This window comes from Melopsittacus undulatus, chromosome 3 (genome assembly GCF_012275295.1).
Source record: "Melopsittacus undulatus isolate bMelUnd1 chromosome 3, bMelUnd1.mat.Z, whole genome shotgun sequence".
NCBI classification, from domain to species: Eukaryota; Metazoa; Chordata; class Aves; order Psittaciformes; family Psittaculidae; genus Melopsittacus; species Melopsittacus undulatus.
Window position 1 is genome coordinate 1738414 of NC_047529.1, and position 19494 is coordinate 1757907.

Below are 19494 nucleotides of genomic sequence, written 5' to 3' on the forward strand. Positions count from 1 at the left end.
GGCCTAAGGTCTTCATTCTCACAGTCCTTACATATAGCCTTTTTGACTTGAGCATCGTGGTCAGAGCATTTGCCAGTGAAGACTGAGGCATTTGAGTCATTGAGTACTTCAGCCTTCCTCCAAACCCAGGGTAACCAGTTCTCCAGTTTCCTTCCAGAGAGGGCCCACATTATCCCCAGTCTTTCTTTTGACAGCAAAAGATAAGATATTGTTCATTCAGACCTCACCTGGAGCATTGTGTGCAGTTCTGGTGTCCTCAGCATAAAAGGACATGGAACTGTTGGAGCAAGTCCAGAGGAGGCCACGAGGATGATCAGGGGCTGCAGCACCTCCTGTATGGAGACAGGCTGAGAACATTGGGGCTGTTCAGCCTGGAGAAGAGAAGCTGCAGTGGAGACCTCAGAGCAGCTTCCAGTGTCTGAAGGGGGCTACAGGGATGCTGGGGAGGGACTGTTCATTAGGGACTGTAGTGATAGGACAAGGGGTGATGGGTTAAAACTTAAAACAGGGGAAGTTCAGATTGGTTATAAGGAAGAAATTCTTTCCTGTAAGGATGGTGAGGCACTGGAATGGGTTGCCCAGGGAGGTTGTGAATGCTCCATCCCTGGCAGTGTTCAAGGCCAGATTGGATAGAGCCTTGGGTGCCATGGTTTAGTGTGAGGTGTCCCTGCCCATGGCAGGGGGGTTGGAACTGGATGATCTTAAGGTCCTTTCCAACCCAAACCATTCTGTGATTCTATGATTCTATAAATACCTGGTTTTATTTTTTTTCCTTATTTTTAATTTCATAAGACAGGTGAATAAACCTTTTTATGTTTTAAACATCTTTAAGCACCAAATGGGAATAAAGATGCCCTAAGGAGCCCAGTCAGTGTGAGGTAAAGGTTAGAGGCTCTTCTGAAAATCCTGCTATAATGAAAACCTGAACTCATTCCTATGCTGACCCTGCAGAACAGCCAAGTTCTGCTTCTGGATGTGCTGGAAAAGTTGCTGTTTATTCTGGAAATACAAATTTACACAGATCTGGAGAAAGCCCAGGGCTGGAAAACATAAATATGGATGATGTGTCTTGGCTTTTTGCTGCTCTTTCTTTCTTTGCAGAAGAAGCTGCTGTGCTGCACCAAAATTAAAGGGCATGGTAGAAAGACTGAGTATTTGGAATTCATTGCTGCTAGCAGGTCCAGTTTCTTTAGTCAGCACACCCAAGGGAGCTGACATCTTGTGACAGAACAAACCGGACTTCACATACATTGTGTGCACCTTGCCTTCCAAAGCATACCTTCCACTCTTTTATACTGCATGTCTGTTAATACCCAAGAAAGGGTTTTATTTTAACCCCAGATCATGAATAAATTCAACAAGCATGTAAAGTATAGATGCTGTAAGAAATGTATTCTCTCTGCTCACTCTGTCAGCTGTCCACTTTCTGAATGTAAGCAGCCTGAGGAAAAGCCTGGATAACTCTGCTTCATTACCTGAGCTGGATCCCATGCACTCAGTGGGCTTCATCCCGCTCCAGTGTGCCCAGCTCTGGTTCCAAGGGTGCTGCACAGCTCCAGTCTGTGCCTTTAGCATGGCTCAAATACTGATGCTGCCTTTGTATTTTAGCCAAGTTAATCAGCTCCTCTTGTGCCGGGATCTCTGGGTTTCTGTCTGAGGCATTCAGATGAATTAGTTGTGAAGTATTACTCCCTGCTGTACTTCAGCTGACACTGCATGGAGATAGCTTAATGGTTTCTGCAGTGCTTCTCTGGAATGATTTACCACAGACTGGGTAATGGAGAGTAGACAGGATTTGTTATCTTTGATAATATAGGAGATCAGTATGTATCTTACATGAGGGATTAGCTTATAGCTTTCTTTACTTTGTAGAATCATAGAATAGTTTGAGTTGGACAGGACCTAATTAAAGCTCCATCCAGCCCCAACCCCTGCACATGGCAGGGACCCCTTCCACTGGAGCAGCTGCTCCAAGCCCCTGTGTCCAACCTGGCCTTGAGCACTGCCAGGGATGGGGCAGCCACAGCTTCTCTGGGCACCCTGTGCCAGCGCCTCAGCACCCTCACAGGGAACAGCTTCTGCCTCAGAGCTCAGCTCAGTCTCCCCTGTTTAAGTTTGAGCTCATCACCCCTTGTCCTGTCACTGTGTACATTCATTTATGTACCTTCAATGCAGATTTAAATTTGGAGGCAGATACATTTTGAGTAAATTTCCTATTTTGTACATTATCTGTATGTAAAACTGTATTTTAATAGTACAGGTAGGAGCTAAATCTCCTGCAGACCTGTTGCTGTTTAAAACCAGGTATTTTACTTCGGTCTTTTCGTGTACGACCAGGAGATTGCATTTGGCAGGAAAGAAGCTGCACTTAGTTCAAATGTTGAATGAAGAACTGTTGGTTTGCTTGGAATTATAAGTATTTTTTGTTGAATTAAGCATTAACTGCAGTTTCTCCTTAAAAGGACCAACATCCACCCTTTGTGGAATTACCTACAGAGCTGATGTGTTTCCTATGGAAGTATGTCACCTGTATTGTATACTTCAGTTTCTTTTCTGAGTTATTTTCGATGAACTCTTTTGTGTGCTTCCTAAAACTACATTGTTTTCAATGGGATGAGGAGGGCCCTGCCACAATACACAGACACATTTCTATGTTTGGCCTTAGGTAGCAGTTGGCTTCTTTATCCAGCTCTTCCAAATCTGTGTCGATTTTAAGAGAATTGTTTCATTTCCATGTGCATAAACTACTTGGCAGATATTCTGTGAGTTCTATGAACAGAATCCTGTCAAATTCTCCTCCAGAAGGAGAACTAAAAGCATCAGTGTTCAACCAAAAAGGAACTCCAGCATTTAGCACTTTTCTGCCACCTTCCTCAGCAGACATATGTGAAAGAGAATCTCAAATATTCCTTCATTTCCCCATGGATTTTCACTGTCCATCTACCCCACTAATGGTAATTTCCTGACTGATAGCTGCAGTTCAGGTCTGATGAGGTTCACACCATGAATCTGAAAGATGCTGTGAGTGCTGCCATGGTTTCCATGGTGAAGAGTATAAAAGAGGTGAGAAAAAGTTGGAATTGGTGAAGGCTTCGTGAAAAATATCCTGTGTTTTGATCAGTACATCCAAGCCCCTGGGTGGGTGTAGATTGCTAAGGGCAAAGCAAACTTCCTTTTCTACAATAATAGGCCTTTCTGGAAAGTAAGATTTTTATGCTGGGAACTGGCAGGAGCAAGTTTGTTCTTTCCTGTATTTGGTTTTCTTTTTCCTTCTTTACCAGATATCTAATAACCAAGCATGTTGTCCAAGGTTAAATGCAGATATTCAGGACACATCTGAGAGAGAAAAGCTTCATTCACATCTAGTGATAGAACCCCAAATTTTGAACCTACCTTTACCTACCATTGCAGAGACTCACATATGAAGAGTCTTCAAACAGACTGTGCTCAGGCATTGGAACAGGCTGCCCAGGGCAGGGCTGCAGGCACCGGCCCTGCAAGGGTTCACAGCCCGTGGAGACGAGGCCTCAGTGCCATGGGTTAGGGGTGGCCTTGGCAGGGCTGGGAATGGTTGGACTGGGTGAGCTTAAAGGGCTTTTCCAACCTGGTTGATTCCATGACTCTATATCGTAATAAAGTCTTCTGACTAGTTGGTGTATTGTGGGTTCCTGCAGTATAGTCTCACACAGTTTGATTTCATAAGACCTGAGGCATTTTTATTGCAGTGAAAGACAATATAAAAGTAGACTGTGCTCAGAGGAGCTTGTGGAATAAGTCTGTAAATAGGTTTTTGGCTTGTTGTTGGCTTTGTTGGTTTGGTTTTTTATTGTTCGGGGTGTTTTGGTTTTGTTTTTCATTAATACCATATTGCTTAGTACATTTGTTGGTAGGATATTGGTTGGGTTATACATTATTCACTAGGCAGAGTTCAAATATTGCCTTAGACATAATGCATATTGTCAGCTCTCATGCAACCAAAGTCTGAGAAGATATATTTCATTGTTCTGAATTAAAAGAACTGTATCTACTGAGGGAACAGTGAAGGGTGCTTGTGTATTCACTGCATTTAGACCAGAGGCTTTTGATAGCGGCTCCCTTAAGAAGGAAGATGTACTCTATGTTTTTACACTTATAAATAGTGTGAAAAGGCATGGAGTACCTGGTCTCTGAATTATTTTGCTACAGAGTGAAAACTGGAACCTTGTGTTTCTTTATGAATGATGATCTTTTCTCTCAGTTGTGCAGTAGTTATTAGCCTTACTGCAGTGAGTGGTTTCTCTAATACAGCATTTTAGGGGAGTCTCTAGTGATTGTACCTGTTTTCTTTGATGGCTCAGTCCTTTTGTGTTATCAAATATGTCTCCAGACTTTAAATAATTTGCCTATTGAAAATATGAGCCAAAACCAGTGGACATTTAGTTGAAGGAAATCCAGCTGAAGGGATATAGTTTGCATGTCGTCTTCTTGAAGCAAGTCTTCAAGGAAAAGATCTGGTTGGTGTTACCTCTGAAACATACATCCAATTGCACCAGAAGGTTCATCTGCTGATCTTTGACCCTGAGGCATAAAGAAAGGTTTCATCTATTGCATGGTCTTGAATTGCAGGGTTTCCTATAACTGAGCAAAATGCTGTGGAGCTTCAGTTGGACTGATGATTCCTTATGAGATTAAGTTATTAGGCAGGACTATGAGAAGAACAAGGGACAGGCAACACAGACTCCACAGATACAACCCTGTTTAAGAAGTCCTGTTGCTGAGCTACTATATAGTTTCCCATGAAAATAGTCTCTTGTCTTCTCAGTCACTCAGGCACATTCATAGAATCATAGAATAGTCAGGGTTGGAAAGGACCTTAAGATCATCCAGTTCCAACCCCCCTGCCATGGGCAGGGACACCTCACACTAAACCATGGCACCCAAGGCTCTGTCCAACCTGGCCTTGAACACTGCCAGGGATGGAGCATTCACAACCTGCCTGCGCAACCCATTCCAGTGCCTCAGCACCCTCACAGTAAAGAATTTCTTCCTTAGATCCAATCTAAACCTCTACTGTTTTAGTTTCAACCCATTACCTATGTTATATATCCATATGCAACATACCTGGCATCACATCCAGTATGTACAGATGAAGTACATTTGGCACTACCTTAGTCTTTGCATTGGTACATATAATGAACCTGGTTCTACCATCTTGGGGCTGCAAATCCCAGCTGAGCCCTCTCACCTCTTAGGAAGCTCTGGAGGAAATCATGTAATACTGGACATAGTGAACACAGTCACTGGAAGAGAACCTACAAGCCTCCATGATAACCATTGATCTTTGGATGCTTTGCTAGTGCATGCAGTCTACATCTTCCCCTCCAGATTTTCTCTTCCATTTTATTTTGTTCTTTTTTTTTCTTGTATTACTGAGATATGAAAGTATTAAAATAATGAGTTATTTTAATTGCTGAATAATTAATAATAATTTTAATTAATAACTTCAATTTGGCAAGTAATAATTTTAATTACTTTAATTGTTATTTTGCTATACTAAGCTATGGAGAAGGCAATCAGTAAAAGCATATCTAATTGTGATTCTACAGCTCAACAAAATGAGCACAATGAACAAAACTGTAGTTGGAAACAGCAAGAGCTTTTATTTCCCATTCACTTTCATTATCAGATTAAGAAATCAAAATGCTACCATGGTGTGCACCTGAAACAAGCACCTCAAATATTTCATGGTAAGAATTGTACTTGAGACATCAGTAACCCAAGATTAAAACCTGACTTTTTGGAATAGATTTGACATTTTGGCACTTTCTGCAGTGAGTAAATGTTAAATGTGAGTATCTCGAAGGTTCCTTTTTAAATAGCCCCAAGTCACATGTTGGGAAAATCAATTTGCACACATAATAATCTGAACTATAGTAAAGAGATCTTTGAGCTGGTTTTCTGCTAACTGGATTACTGTTGTTTTTCCTTAGCGTTTAGCATCAGTGGGACTGGATGCCAAAAACACAGTGTGTATATGGGACTGGAAGAGAGGAAAACTACTGGCGACAGCTACATGGCCATTCAGACAGGGTAATTGTATGAATTGAATTGTGTCTTGTGTTTTAAACATCATTTTTCTCTGTATCAGGTTAATGCAAAGATAATTCGGATCATTCTGGCTGGCTTTTATAATCCTGACCAAGGTATTCCTTCTCATTATGCCAGAAATAGGATAAAGCACTGTGTTAGTAAAAGAAGCTACAGTGGATTCTTGTGCTGTTTCCTAAGCCTAGGGAGGAACCACTTTGCAACTACACATTGATTAGGATGATTTATAGCTCTCTACATGAGATGTGAAGTGCTAGTTCAATGGACAAAGATCATCTTGTTTCTGAATATATCCAAAAGACAGTTTATCCTGAGGGAAAGATTAGTTAGCTCTGGTTTCTTTTTGCTTTAGACAGTTACCTGTAGGAGAAACATCATTAGGATAAATAGTCTTTTTCTGTCTATTAAATTCAGATAAAGGATATTAACTTCAGATAAAGGATATTAACTTCAGATAAAGGATTTTAACTTCAATATATATGAGACCTGAAGAGGTTTGAGTTTTGGACATTATTCAGGATTAGGAAATGTTTTAACAGGTTTAGCATAAGCAAAATATCACCCCAACATATATGAGCACTAGGATGTGTACCTTAAATAATAATGACACATTCTGACAAATTCTAACCCTGTTATGACATTATAACATGCTTGAATGTTATAATATTAAGCTTTATGATGTTTTATTACACATGACAGAGGTATTTATAAATGCAAAGCAGCAGGCCTAAACCCTTCCTTACAGTTTGTGTACGCATACAGTCTACCTGCATCTTGTGTGTCATCTGAATACATCTGGTGGCTCAGTTTTTGCTTACAATGTTCACAACACAACAGAATCTTAGTCCTCATTCAAATTTCTCTTTCAGAACTGATTCATTTCCCAGTCACATCAGTGGCAGTTTTGCTACTGAGCCCAGTAGGTTCAAGATCAGGTTTTGAATTAGCAGAAGACCCCAGGACAAGCAAGAAACACTAAAATCTTAGTATCCCATTAGTCTTTCACAACCAGCAAAGGGAGATTTTGCACTGAAGAGGGAGTGGGGAAGAATGCATCTCGAATTGGGCCACTGAGTCCAATGATTTAGTGTACAGGAGTCACAAAGCATTTCTGAGGGTGAAATATCTTGTGTGTTCTAAACCTTTAACAATAGTACTTGAACTACTGTGAATCCTGATGCTCATAAAGAAGATATTCTGTAGGAAGACCGTGCTTGCTGGTGTATAAAATGAATGATGAGTAAGCTTAAGACAATATGTTTGTGTAAACTGATCAGAATTCTCTTGTGATTTATACTTAACAGCTGATGAGCTAAAAGCAGCAAAAAGTCCCATTGTCCTTTCTGTACAGGCCTACATTTCCTGAAGTAACTAATGGTTGTGGCACCTCATTGGTTTTCAGCTTGGACATTGCAAAGCTGAATGCCAGAGGTACAAAGTCTAAAACCAACAAGTTGTTGGGAATGTGGGCCTAAAATACAACCTTTTTGTTTCCATACTTTATAGGGTAATTTTCATTTGGCATAATCCCATAGCCACAGAATACACTGTGAGTTTGCTCTGGTAAGCTACACAGGATCTTTTGCTTCATTTTTTGATGCATACCATTATATAACTATCAAGTTATAAATGTAAATGTGAGACTAATCAAAATGAAGAATTCAATTTTAACTGTAGATCAAGACAGATGAATGGTATTCGCCCATTTTGTCACTGGGGTCTTTGGTAATCAAGTTAAATTAGATTCTGTACCTTCTACTTACAATAATGTGTAAAGATAAATGCACCAGTCTTTCATCCCTAATCACACCATTAATTCCCACTTTACTTGACACAGTAAATAATGTTTATTCAATAACATCTTGGAGCTGGAATACATTGGTATACAAAGGCAGGAATGAGGTGTGCTGACAGAGCTCTGGGAGGAAGCCTACATATTTGCTTTAATCTTTACCTAAATGGTGTTCTTTCATTGTTAGTAACATGTTGGAGCAGAAATGATGCCTAAATATTGACAAAAGCAAACTGAGCCTAGATGCAATTACTCTATAATTTGAATTATCAGCTTACTGTATTTCTTAACAGATATTTGATATCTCCTGGGATCAATATCAACCAAATAGAATTGTCAGCTGTGGAGTAAAACACATAAAGGTAAATAGTTTTTACTGTTTAATCATTTAAAGGAAAATAAATGCCACAAAAGAAATTTGTTCTATTAGATGATCAGGGTTTTAAACATAAAAACCTATCATATATGTATTTTTCTTTCTTTACTCTGTAAGCTTTTAGCAACACTTTCTTTGAAGCCAGTGTAGACACTCAGCAGTGGCTGAGGTGCCCATCCACTTAACAAGATCATTTGAGGTCATTTTCCTCATTACATACTTGTCATTTTGGGGTTCTCTGCCCTCTCCATTCCACTTCAATTGGCTCAGGGTTGTCTCAGCCTGTAGCGATTTCTCTCACTGAGCATCACAAAGGGTCACTGAACAGGTACAGGAGGAATGAAGATGAAAGTATGGATTAAATGAACTGCTATTTGGCCTGTCATGCTACTGGTACTTGTAGGAATACCACAGAGAAGGTAAGCAAGACCTGAGAGATGAACAGACAAGAACTCTGGTGCCCACTTTTTGCTCACTCTAAGTCACCTTTTCTGGCAATTTAAGTATGAACCTCAGTGTATACTGTAAATTTAGGATAAAACATCCTCGTGCCTGTGAAAAAAGTCCTTCTGTTTGCCAATATTCCCTGCAGGTTTCTATTTTTCTCCTGTCTCATCAAAAGCCTTCCTAACAGATGGCAATTATTTCACATGACTGGGGTGGGAAGAGCTTAACTAGAAGTTTAGGAAACCAGTTAATATCTCTAGCTCTGGTTAGTGAGAAGCTCATGCCCTTAAAACCACCACTGCTTTCAAACTGTGGGTGGGCTTGGCAGCAGTGATACCATCTGTTGTAGTTCTGCAAGCTGTTTTCCAAAACCTGCCTTTGTTTGGCACCTGTATTCTGTTTTAAATGGCCATAATTGCCCTGAAATGCATCACACCAGGCAAAGTAAATACTTATAGATAGAGACATGCAAAAACCAATAAATAACTGTAGAGAGGAAGTGATCTGATGTTCCCCTCCAGTGGTGCTCAAACAGTAGTCTATGTGCTTGCCATTCATTATAAACTGTGAGAACATGGTAATTAACTTGCAACAAAGGAAAAGAACAGCTCTGAAGCAGTGTGTCACTGTGAGAATGGCACTAGGACTTAGGAATAGTGCCATTTATTCCTTTAGCATTTCAGTTCTATTGGCTCCTTTGGCTGAGCAATTGGAAGGTGTGGTAAAGCCTGGGAGCTAAGGGCGCTAAGGAGCTAAGGGTGCTAAGGAATCACACACTGAGCCCAGGATCCTCCCTCCACCCCTTTCCTAACACTGCTACCTTCTCTCTTGTCCTGCTGCAGCTAACCACAAGTGAGGAGAGCATATGTTTTGCTCACAGAAAGCAAGCAACAGAGGAAGTATTCCCACTGACTTCTCATAAACAGGCTTATTAAGAGGCAAAGGGAAAATTTAGATGAATTAGAAATAGAGAAGGGTCTGAAATAGGAATGCTTCATCCAAGGATTTTGTGGAATTCTGCTTTATAGGAATTTTATGGAAGGACAAAGAGAAAGACCTAAAAATTCATCTTAAAGCCATGAAAAGATGTAGGCATATAAAGTGGGAATGAGACAGGCATTATGCATCTGTGTCAGGCACTTCAATATTCCTGTCCAGTCCCTGACTGTAACTCTCCAGTGCAGTGGACCACAGATCTCAACTATAAAGAGCTGAGCTGGCAAGTCCAGACAGGACTGTGCTACATACACCCCATAGATTTCCTTTGCTTCTGCATGTGTCCAGAACACCCCAGTGCCTGCAGGCCTGGATATTTCAGCACCTCTTTTACACATCTAATTGAAATTGTCTTTACTCTGCCTTCCCTGATCCTTGGGGGGAGCAGAGAGCACAACCCATCCTCTCTGCTTGCTAAATTGTGTTTATTAAAACAAAAAGGGGCACTCTGAGAAAGAAACAGTGTGGTATATCTAGCCTACAGCTAAAGACACCCTTCTAAGGCAAGCTGTGTTATCCTCTTGACTCTTACAGTCAGTCTTACATTCTTTTCTGCAGGATCTGTGTCTGTGGAGATGTCAAGAAAGTCACCATTCCACACTCAGAGAACCTAGCACACTTGTCAGAGAGAGTTGTTTCACATACAAGCATTTGCAGTCTCCATCCAACAGATGGTTTCTTTGTAAATGTAACTATATTTGAAGGACCTATCTCAGCGCACCGGAAAAGGGCAGAAATACCTACTTGAGGCACATAAGTTTGTTAAGATAAAGTATTTTATCACTTCAGAACTGTAGCTGTATTTTGAGTTTTGCAGACCAGAGAAATGGCACATTCCTGGCTTTAGAAAGTGTGCACTGACAGATGCCCCTAGCAAAACAGGATAAAAGGTAGTGAGGTAATGAGAAGGGAAGTGTAGCAATAGTGAGTCAGAACTGTGCCTCACTTGCTCAGTTTGATCATTTTGCTCTGTTCTTAGACTTACTGCACTTGCCTGGGGGTGTCCATGGTAGGTGGGAAGGGTTTGGAGTGATAGGAATTATGATGGGACTGCAGGAGTCATGTAAGTGTCTGTCCAGGATGTACATGTGAGATCTGCACATCAATATGAGCAAACATGATATTCTGCAGAAGTTTTTCCTAATATGCCATTTCTGTTTCACAGTTTTGGACCTTGTGTGGAAATGCACTGACAGCAAAGAGAGGAATATTTGGTAAAACAGGAGATCTCCAAACTATCCTTTGTTTAGCATGTGCAAAAGAAGACATCACATACTCTGGTGCTTTAAATGGAGACATCTATGTTTGGAAAGGGCTAAACTTAGTCCGCACAATTCAAGGAGCACATAGTGTAAGTCGTGGTTTTAACATCAATTCCTGAAATGAACTGTTTGTTGAATTGCAAAACTACTTGAAGGCTCATCTACAAAGATGATCTTCTGTTTCAGGCCAGAAGAATGTCTTAAGACTGCTCATCAATTAAGAACTTACATGTAATGTTATACTTCATGTATTGTCAACAGATGCTAGGGCTGAAACTGATATTGGCAGAACTGCTGATATTTATAGCATTGATTTAACGAAGCAGGCTAAATCTGAAGAGACGTTTCTAAATCTAAAGTTTCACAGATTGAGTCACTTTAGTTATGATCAGTTTACTTAAAAATAGTTGGTAAGCAAATGATCTGATTTTAAATAGAATTCTACTACTAAAATTCCCAACACTGAAGACTGACTCTACATAAAAGCTTCAATGTGGAGTAAATCTGTTTAATCTGCAAATTACACTCCAGTCACATTCCAAAGGCTGTTTACTCCAACTGGCTTCATTACACGCCCCCCCAGTTTGGAGCATTTGTAATTACTGAGAAAGGGGGATTGTGTAGGATCATAGTAGATTCCTAACCAGTCTAATATAACAAATTGATGTCTTTGCTGCTGCAGCAAAGGCACAGCAGGATTTTCACATCTTGTTTCAAATGTATTTGAAGGGCTACTCCTGTTCTAAACATGATTATGGCTATTGGCATTCCAGCTTGGGGGTTTGGAACAAAAGGAAGAGTGATGTGAACTCTAACAGTTGTCACTATAGTTTGCTTCTCAAACCTTTCTAGAAAGAGGACTGCAAGCTTAGCAGTTTGTTCTGACCTCCCAAATCAGTTATGCTGACAGTGCATCAAGATTCATAGTAGCTCTTCAAATCAGATCTCAGTGTTCAGGAAGAGTAGTTGCTATTTATAGGCATAATCCCTCATTTAGGATAGCAGTCAGTGGGACATCCTACCTGCAGAACTGTTGTGTAATTGCCAGGTTGGGGTAATGTGCAACTGCAATAACACTGGAAATACCTTTGGCAAATAGTATATTTGTATGTACTGTAGTGTATTTGCAGAACTTTTGTTTGCAGAACTTCATTTAGATCCATTAGAATGATTAAATAGAATCCCTTGTATATAGTGTTCAGTTTCATTCTTACAAATTATGGCTAATATGCATTCTCTTGCCAAATTTCCAATTTATTAAGACATTGGACAAAACCACTTTGAAAACAGAGGTCTTCTCTTCATTTTATTAATTTCCATGCAGTTCAGCTTGTCTCTCAACCAAGAGGCTTTCCTAAGAGAGCACTGAATCAGCATTCATTCCATGAGCTATTACACTGTAGTACAGCGCAGTCATCAATCACGAGGCTTTGTCACTAGTGAGGAAGAAATTCAGACTGTAACAGACACTTGCCTTTCAGTGAAGAGAATGAATTGACACTCTTTCAGTTCCTGTCAGATTCCAACTGATGTCTGAACTGAAATCATGAAAGAATATCTCAGTCACCTCCGCACCTGTAAGAATATGTGTGTGGCTTGTTTGCTTGGGTTTGCTTATTCTGGGTAACTGTTTATTTGAAGTGTTCCATTATTTATTTAATGCTCCTTGTAACAACATTAACTAAATCAAATTTAACGTTTCTATGTCTCTGCTGTTTGTACAAAAATCCCTACATCAGCCACTGAAGTGGGAGCACTTGAAATAAAAGGATCCCCCTGTGTTTGCTGTTCGGCTTTCTGGATGACCATTTTGCTGCCTAGCAGTTTCTAGCCTTGAACAAGAGTCTGTTCATGAATATTTGCTTTGTGTGTGTATTCTGATTGTAAAGAGCATTAAAACTTGTTATACTGTTGGTTAACAGGCTGGAATTTTTAGTATGTATGCTTGTGAGGAAGGTTTTGCCACTGGAGGGAGAGATGGTTGCATTCGGTTATGGGACACTGATTTCAAACCCATTACTAAAATTGATCTCAGGGAGACTGAACAAGGATACAAAGGTAACAAGCTATTACTTTAATGGTTTTCCCACATCTAGATAATGGGTACAATTTAATTTGAAGCATAAATGTCTGCATACTGCTGGGTTTTTTACTTAATAACTGCATTAACTTTTGAGATCTGTATTCCCTCTTTTCTCTGACAATGATGTGCCCTGAAGAGTTACTTGATGTGCCATAGAATAAACAGGAGGATGCTTATAGGTGCTCTTCCCCACCATGCACATACAAGAAGATAACAAAACTAATTAAACATAAGAAAATAAGAGAATGAAATTAGCCAATCTTTAACTTAATTAATTGCAATTCATTTAACTAATTGAGATATTCAAAGCTGCTGACCATCTAAAGCTGCTGACCATCTAAGCCCTTCATTAGGTCCATCTAGAATTATAGCACTAGTAACATAGAAAGTTACTGGCTTCTTGACCATCATATTTGTTGAACCTACTCATGCTTCCTACGAGCTTAGTCATCACTTGGCTTTATGATTAGACTCTCAGACTCTCCATGATCTCCATAGGTTGTAGAATATGCTTTAACAAGATCTTAGTCTTCTGGGAATTCTACACATCTATCTGGAGTGAAAATAGAGCAGTCTGTCTGCTGGCTTGCAGTAGGCTTTGTACACTCTTGGCAGCCAACTTTGCAATGGTAATTGTTACTTTCCCCTGCTTCTCAACTGATGCTTTTAGACCTAGTTTTCCTATTAAAATTACCATTGAAATAGTCAAGATGCCACTAGAAAGAGTAAAATCTACTTTGTCACTTATGGATGTTTTGGCTGTGATCTGGTAACAAGCTCATTCTGTTTATTTTTCACCTTAAACCAAATGAGCTGATGATTATAATGCTTGTAAGATGCATAGGTTTGCAAGGTCTAGGCTCCTCCAGCAAGCAAACTGCACAGCCTTAGCTGAAGGCTGCTCCACCAGTTTGCCCTTGTGTAGTGTAAACTGGAATTTAAGCCCTCCAAAACGTTGTTAGAGACACCCAGCTAGGTACTCCCTTTGTAGTTCTGGCTTTATGTCATTTTTTGTGGCCAGAATCAGAGAATCTGTAGAATTAGATCCAGTCATAATGTTTAACACTCCTTTCTAGGAAACAGTGACAGTACCTACAGCAGGTTTGATCAGTTTAGAAATACCTTGTGAAGACTGAGGTAGAATAAACCTGTACATGTGGGTGAGACAGGTCATTCTGGATAACGCTAGGCTTGCAGGCAGTCTGTTCCTAATAGAAGTCAGAAGAACATATACTGAAGATAAGCATAGGAGAAAGCAGTGCTCATACATGAAATGTGCATCTTCAACATCCTTGGGTCTTCTGAAGTGATTCTGAAAGGGAGATATTGCTTCATCCCACACATTTGTGAGAACACAATTTTATTGCTCTCACTGCTGCTTGGGATGTATCCACACACAGCACAAACCAGACTTTAACTTCCATCAGTTACTTTTAATGGACTGTAGCTTGTCTTCTGTGGCAAGTTACTACTTCAGAATTGTAACTTACATTACAGAGCTATAATGTATTCATTAAGGTGTCATCTTCTAGCACGCTGTCATCAGAAAACACCTAGCTATCCCTTCTACAGGTTGCCCAAGAAGTGATTTTGATCTTGATGGAAGTTAACAAGGAATGGCTTATTGAAGGTGAATCCTCAATGCTATGGAGTGATTCTAACTTAATGCCTTATTTCTACCATCTCCTAAATGCTACAGGATACAGAATATACAGATGAGAGCAGATGGGTAGAATCAGGCACTGTGACAGCAGCTATATCCTCTGAGAGACAATCAGTAGAGGTTTTTTGCTTGCTTACATGGTAAAAGCAGTGAAAGAATTTAGTTTAATCACATTTGTAACTTCAAGCAATGGAGTTGGCCTTATCTGGTTACCTATGACCTTCTGTCAGAATTACAGACTGGTTTGGGTTGAAAAGGACCTTAAAGCTTCTCCAGTTCCAACCCACTGCAACAGGGCAAGGACACCTTCCACTGGAGCAGGTTGCAAAGACATCAGCTTTCAAACTTAAAATGTCTTTCTAGGGTGCCAGGAAGGCTTCACAGCTCATTCATCATTCATCCTGTACTGAAGGATACTGAAACCCTTTTTAAATGGGCTGCATCACCAGTAACAATCTGACCGTAGGCTTGGCTGTTATATGTAAAATATACATGTATATTAGTAAAGAAATCTGACAATAGATATCTTTATGGGCAGTATGTCACATTAAACATTACCTTTCCCACATAAAAGATGTACTTTATAGTTCTCAAACTTAAATACCCATTTTCCAGTTAACATCTAGACTTCATTATGTGTGTAGCCTTTGGTGTGTATCAACAAGAAGATATAAGTAATAAACTCAGTGTAAATTTAGCTAAGTCACAAAATGGCTATCCAAAAGGTACTGGAAATGGACAAGACAGTAAGTGAAGATTAATGTGTCTTTCTCAAGAGATGACATAAAATGCTACAATGAGTATATTTTATTTGTGGCCATTAGTTAATTGCATTATGTATTTGGTTCCAAAAGATGTTCAAATGATGATGTGGTTGACCTTGCCTTACATGACTAATGGAGCTGTTATTCATTCACATCTCACAGCATCCAGAGCCATTATCCAGACTTTAATTTTCATATCCTGGAACAGAAAAGACAAACTCTGCAGTGAGTCAAGCAGAGGATGCTGTCAAATTGATCAGCCTACTAAGAGGCTGTTTCTAAGCCTGAGTTAGTAACATTCCAGCTGCAAAGTTAGGATCAGGATTTGTGGAATAAGATCAAGCTGTAAAAGTTAGACTAAGCAAGATTCTGTTGGCTCCACAGCTTTTTGGATGTTTTGGCTTATTCTCTAACAGTCAGCTGGACTGAAAGTGTGGTAGCATAGGAACAAACCATTTAGATTCACCATTAAAAATGTATTTAACATTGTATTTACATGTGAAAAAATAAAAATACTGAAGAAAGGAACAAAACCAGCTTCAGTCACAGGAACTTTGCCTCATCTAAAATTTACAGCTTTAAATCATGTGAAACTGAATTGCTTTTGAAAGTAAATTCCCAAGATTTACACAAAGCATGAGAGCTTGCATCCCTTTAGGAGCTGGCAGCAGCAATATTAGACACTCAGCACCTTCCCAGGACTGAGATTTTCTCTTCCTCTGTAAATTAAGATGATTTAACAGAACTGGTTTGAGATTCTAACCAGGCTGTGATGTGTTATAAGACTTCAGTGGGAAAACATAACAGTGGCTATAAACTTAACTCTTGAAGTCTCAATGATCTTCACTGTACTATCACTTTGTCTTCTCATTGCCATTAATCTAAGCCTATTCTGTCCCCTGTCAGGTCTGTCCATCCGAAGTGTCTGTTGGAAAGCAGACAGGCTTTTAGCAGGCACACAAGGACAGTGAGATATTTGAGGTGCTAGTAAGAGAGAGAGATAAACCCATGCTGATCATGCAGGGCCATTGTGAAGGGGAGCTCTGGGCCCTGGCAGTCCACCCAAAGAAGCCTTTAGCAGTCACAGGCAGCGATGATCGATCTGTACGGTAAGGCTGGATCTTCCTTGTTGTCTGTTCATTCATGCTCACATTGATTTGTCATTTCTTTGTTTTAAGACCCCATTAAGCTTTTTCCCCCATGTGTTTCATGAGGGAAAAAGCAGCTTTGCTTTTTCTCTTCAGCCCTCATAGTTTGGGCTCCACACATGGCATAAAAGTAATCAGAATTGATGTTCAAAGCACTGCTGGATGCATGTGCTCTGCTATAAGTACTGTTCTGAACAGCAGGGGTAGGTATCTCAATGTAGAATGGTCACCTCCCACTTCTGCCAATAAACTTAAAGCCTAAATACCTTTGGGCAATGGTTTACACAGGCAGGAGTTTGCCTCAGCCTAGAGTGTTAGGAAATCTGATCTAACCCCAATTCAGTTAAAATGCCACAAATGAGATTAGTGAAAAGGTGCTGATGTGCTCACAGTGAAGATCTTTGAGATGTTTAGTTGTAGCACTTGCATCCTCAGGGCTTTGTAGCAGAGATCTGAAATGTTGTGTCCTGGATCTTGTGGATGTATTTGTGGCAATTGTCACCAAGTCAAGGCTGTTTTTTCCTGTGCCTGTTAAAATCTGGCAAATTGATAAGTCCTCTGGAAAAAAAACTAAGCATTTTTAATAAGGTAAGACTCTACTGTAAAGTCTGGGGATTAGGCTGAAGATTCTCACTGTAATGATAGTCCTCCCATACCCACACATCTGCTATGTGTTATCTCAACTGGGCAAAGCCACTGCCCTTCATGACTAATTATTTATGTGTGATTTAAGAGACTGAGATTTTCCTGACTGCTAAAACTACCCATGGGGACTGGAGAGATCTGTGGGAAGACCTGGCTTTATTATGGTGGTCTCTGAGTCTTTGCTCAAATTGTGGGTCTTCCTTTACCCTGCAGCACGGCGCACACAATGGGGTTCATGGCAGCTAGGTATCCCAAGCTCTGCTACCCATGATGTCCTCATTAGTGTTTGCTCCTATCCCACTATCCTGGTTTCTAACCCCTTCATCAGGTTTTTCTCCATCCCTATGCCAGATGGGTGATGGCAGCTTTTAATCTTATCTAGATAATTTGATTACATCTTTTTCACATCAACCCCATGCAGCTACCAAAGAGTCCTTTAGTTTTATGGACAACTAGGCAACCTATTTCAGAAACACCTGGATTCTACTGCTTGGGAATAATCAATTCCCTGCCATATATACAGCTTCTAATTCATGCCCCTTCAGCTCCCACTATTATGATTCCCCTCTGCTCTGAGGCTGGTCAGCTGGAATTTCTTTTCCCATTTCCTTTCATTTTACTTGCACTGATTTCCTGTTCCTGCCATCCCTCATCTCTTTTTAACCATAGTTAAACCCAGGGTGTGAAACTAATAGAACCTCCAGTTGTTCGCCACAGTCATGTTATCTCCCTGCCTCCTATACCTTCATATGATTTCTTTCAGTTCATAAAACACATGAATAGTCCCTTCTGCTTGAGTTTGTCTGCACAGATGTATAGACAGGCACAAGTTCACACTGTCTGCATTCTGGTGGGATGCAAGCCAGTTCTGAAACAAGCTGCAAAGCTGGGATTAGCATTGTGCTGCCCTCAAGCTAATAAGCCTTGCTAAGACTTTGGATCACTTGTTTCAGGGCTCATCTCTGGGTTAGTGGTAACTTAGCTCTGGCTTGGAGCTGGGAGATGTACTGCTGGCTCAAACTTGTGCTGGAACAAACTTGATGTCCCTTCTGTGAAAGACTGCAGGCAAGCTCTTTGAGCACACACAGACTTTATTAGTGGTGTTCTTATGATTATTATCATTGTTATGGTTATTAGATTACTTCTGCCTTTGGACATTGCCATTCTATCAAATATCAAAAGGCAGCAGCAATATGCAAGTATAAAACACCTGGTTTTGTTAACACTACAGGTATTTTACTGTGCTACATCACACATTCATTTAGCAGTTGAGGCCCTAGGGAATGTAGGATTTGAATTCTAGTTCAGACAGAGGTATATTTTACATACTGTGGCTTCATGTGAGGAATAAAAAAGTCCATAAAAGCATTATGGGTCTTACTTGTCTGCCTCCCTCCAATAACAAAATTGCATTGACAGGAATGTTTCTATAGTGCTGTCAGTTTTCTTAGTATTTGGTTATCCCATTCTTTTGAAAAGAGTTGCTATATAATATAAATCTAAATTGTTCTACAAATAAAAGTATTTAGTGGGCCAGATTATTTTCATGTCTCAGATGTCTCAATGGAAAGGACCTCTGTAAGTTAAGGGGAATTACTGTAGCCTCGTGCAGCTGAGAGAAGGCTCTAGCCAAATACAGTGTTTTAAGCTTCACAAGTGTACCAAGTAGGAAAGCTGCCTGCTTCCCACCTCTTCCAACAGGAAAAATTCAGCATTCTCATCTGAATGCAAAGAGCCACACACAGCATCAGTTATTATATTTGTTCAGTGGACCTCACGTAGGTCTGTTTGTAATGTGGTGTTAGAACACTTACCTGAAGGGCTGCAGGTAGCATCCGCTCCTCTGGTAGAACCTCTCTGCTGCACTGTCTTCTGGAATGGTCTTCTCTATTCCTGCATTTGGGAGAAGATTCATTAGAAACCTGGTTTTATATGAATGCATTTGAACGTTCATACCTCTGACTTCTGTGTGCAGCCTTGCTCTGCCAGTTGAATGGAACAGCAGCAGTAAAGCTCCTGTGATCAGGTATGGCTTCTTCTGCAAATGAAGAGGGTACAAGTAACCTCCTTGGGAGGCTATAATCAGTCTGTGCTGCAGTAAATGAACTCACCTGCCAGAGAGGTGGCAGGAAAGTCTGGAGTATTGGCTGATAAAATGATGTTTCATGAGCCCATCTCATAAAAGATCTTATAAAGTCAGTTTTATAAAGTCAGTTATTTAAACAACACAG

At 40.2% G+C, this 19494-nt stretch overlaps 1 protein-coding gene across 1 annotated transcript in view; it reads left to right on the plus strand.

Annotated features, from left to right (window-relative positions):
- Positions 1 to 19494, plus strand: part of EML6 (EMAP like 6) — a 117725-nt gene that overhangs the window by 38863 nt on the left and 59368 nt on the right. Inside the window, 7 exon segments of the mRNA XM_013127742.3 lie at positions 5970 to 6053; positions 6055 to 6069; positions 8173 to 8241; positions 10864 to 11049; positions 12883 to 13018; positions 16377 to 16432; positions 16434 to 16579. Of these exon segments, the coding sequence (XP_012983196.2) occupies positions 5970 to 6053; positions 6055 to 6069; positions 8173 to 8241; positions 10864 to 11049; positions 12883 to 13018; positions 16377 to 16432; positions 16434 to 16579 (692 nt within the window).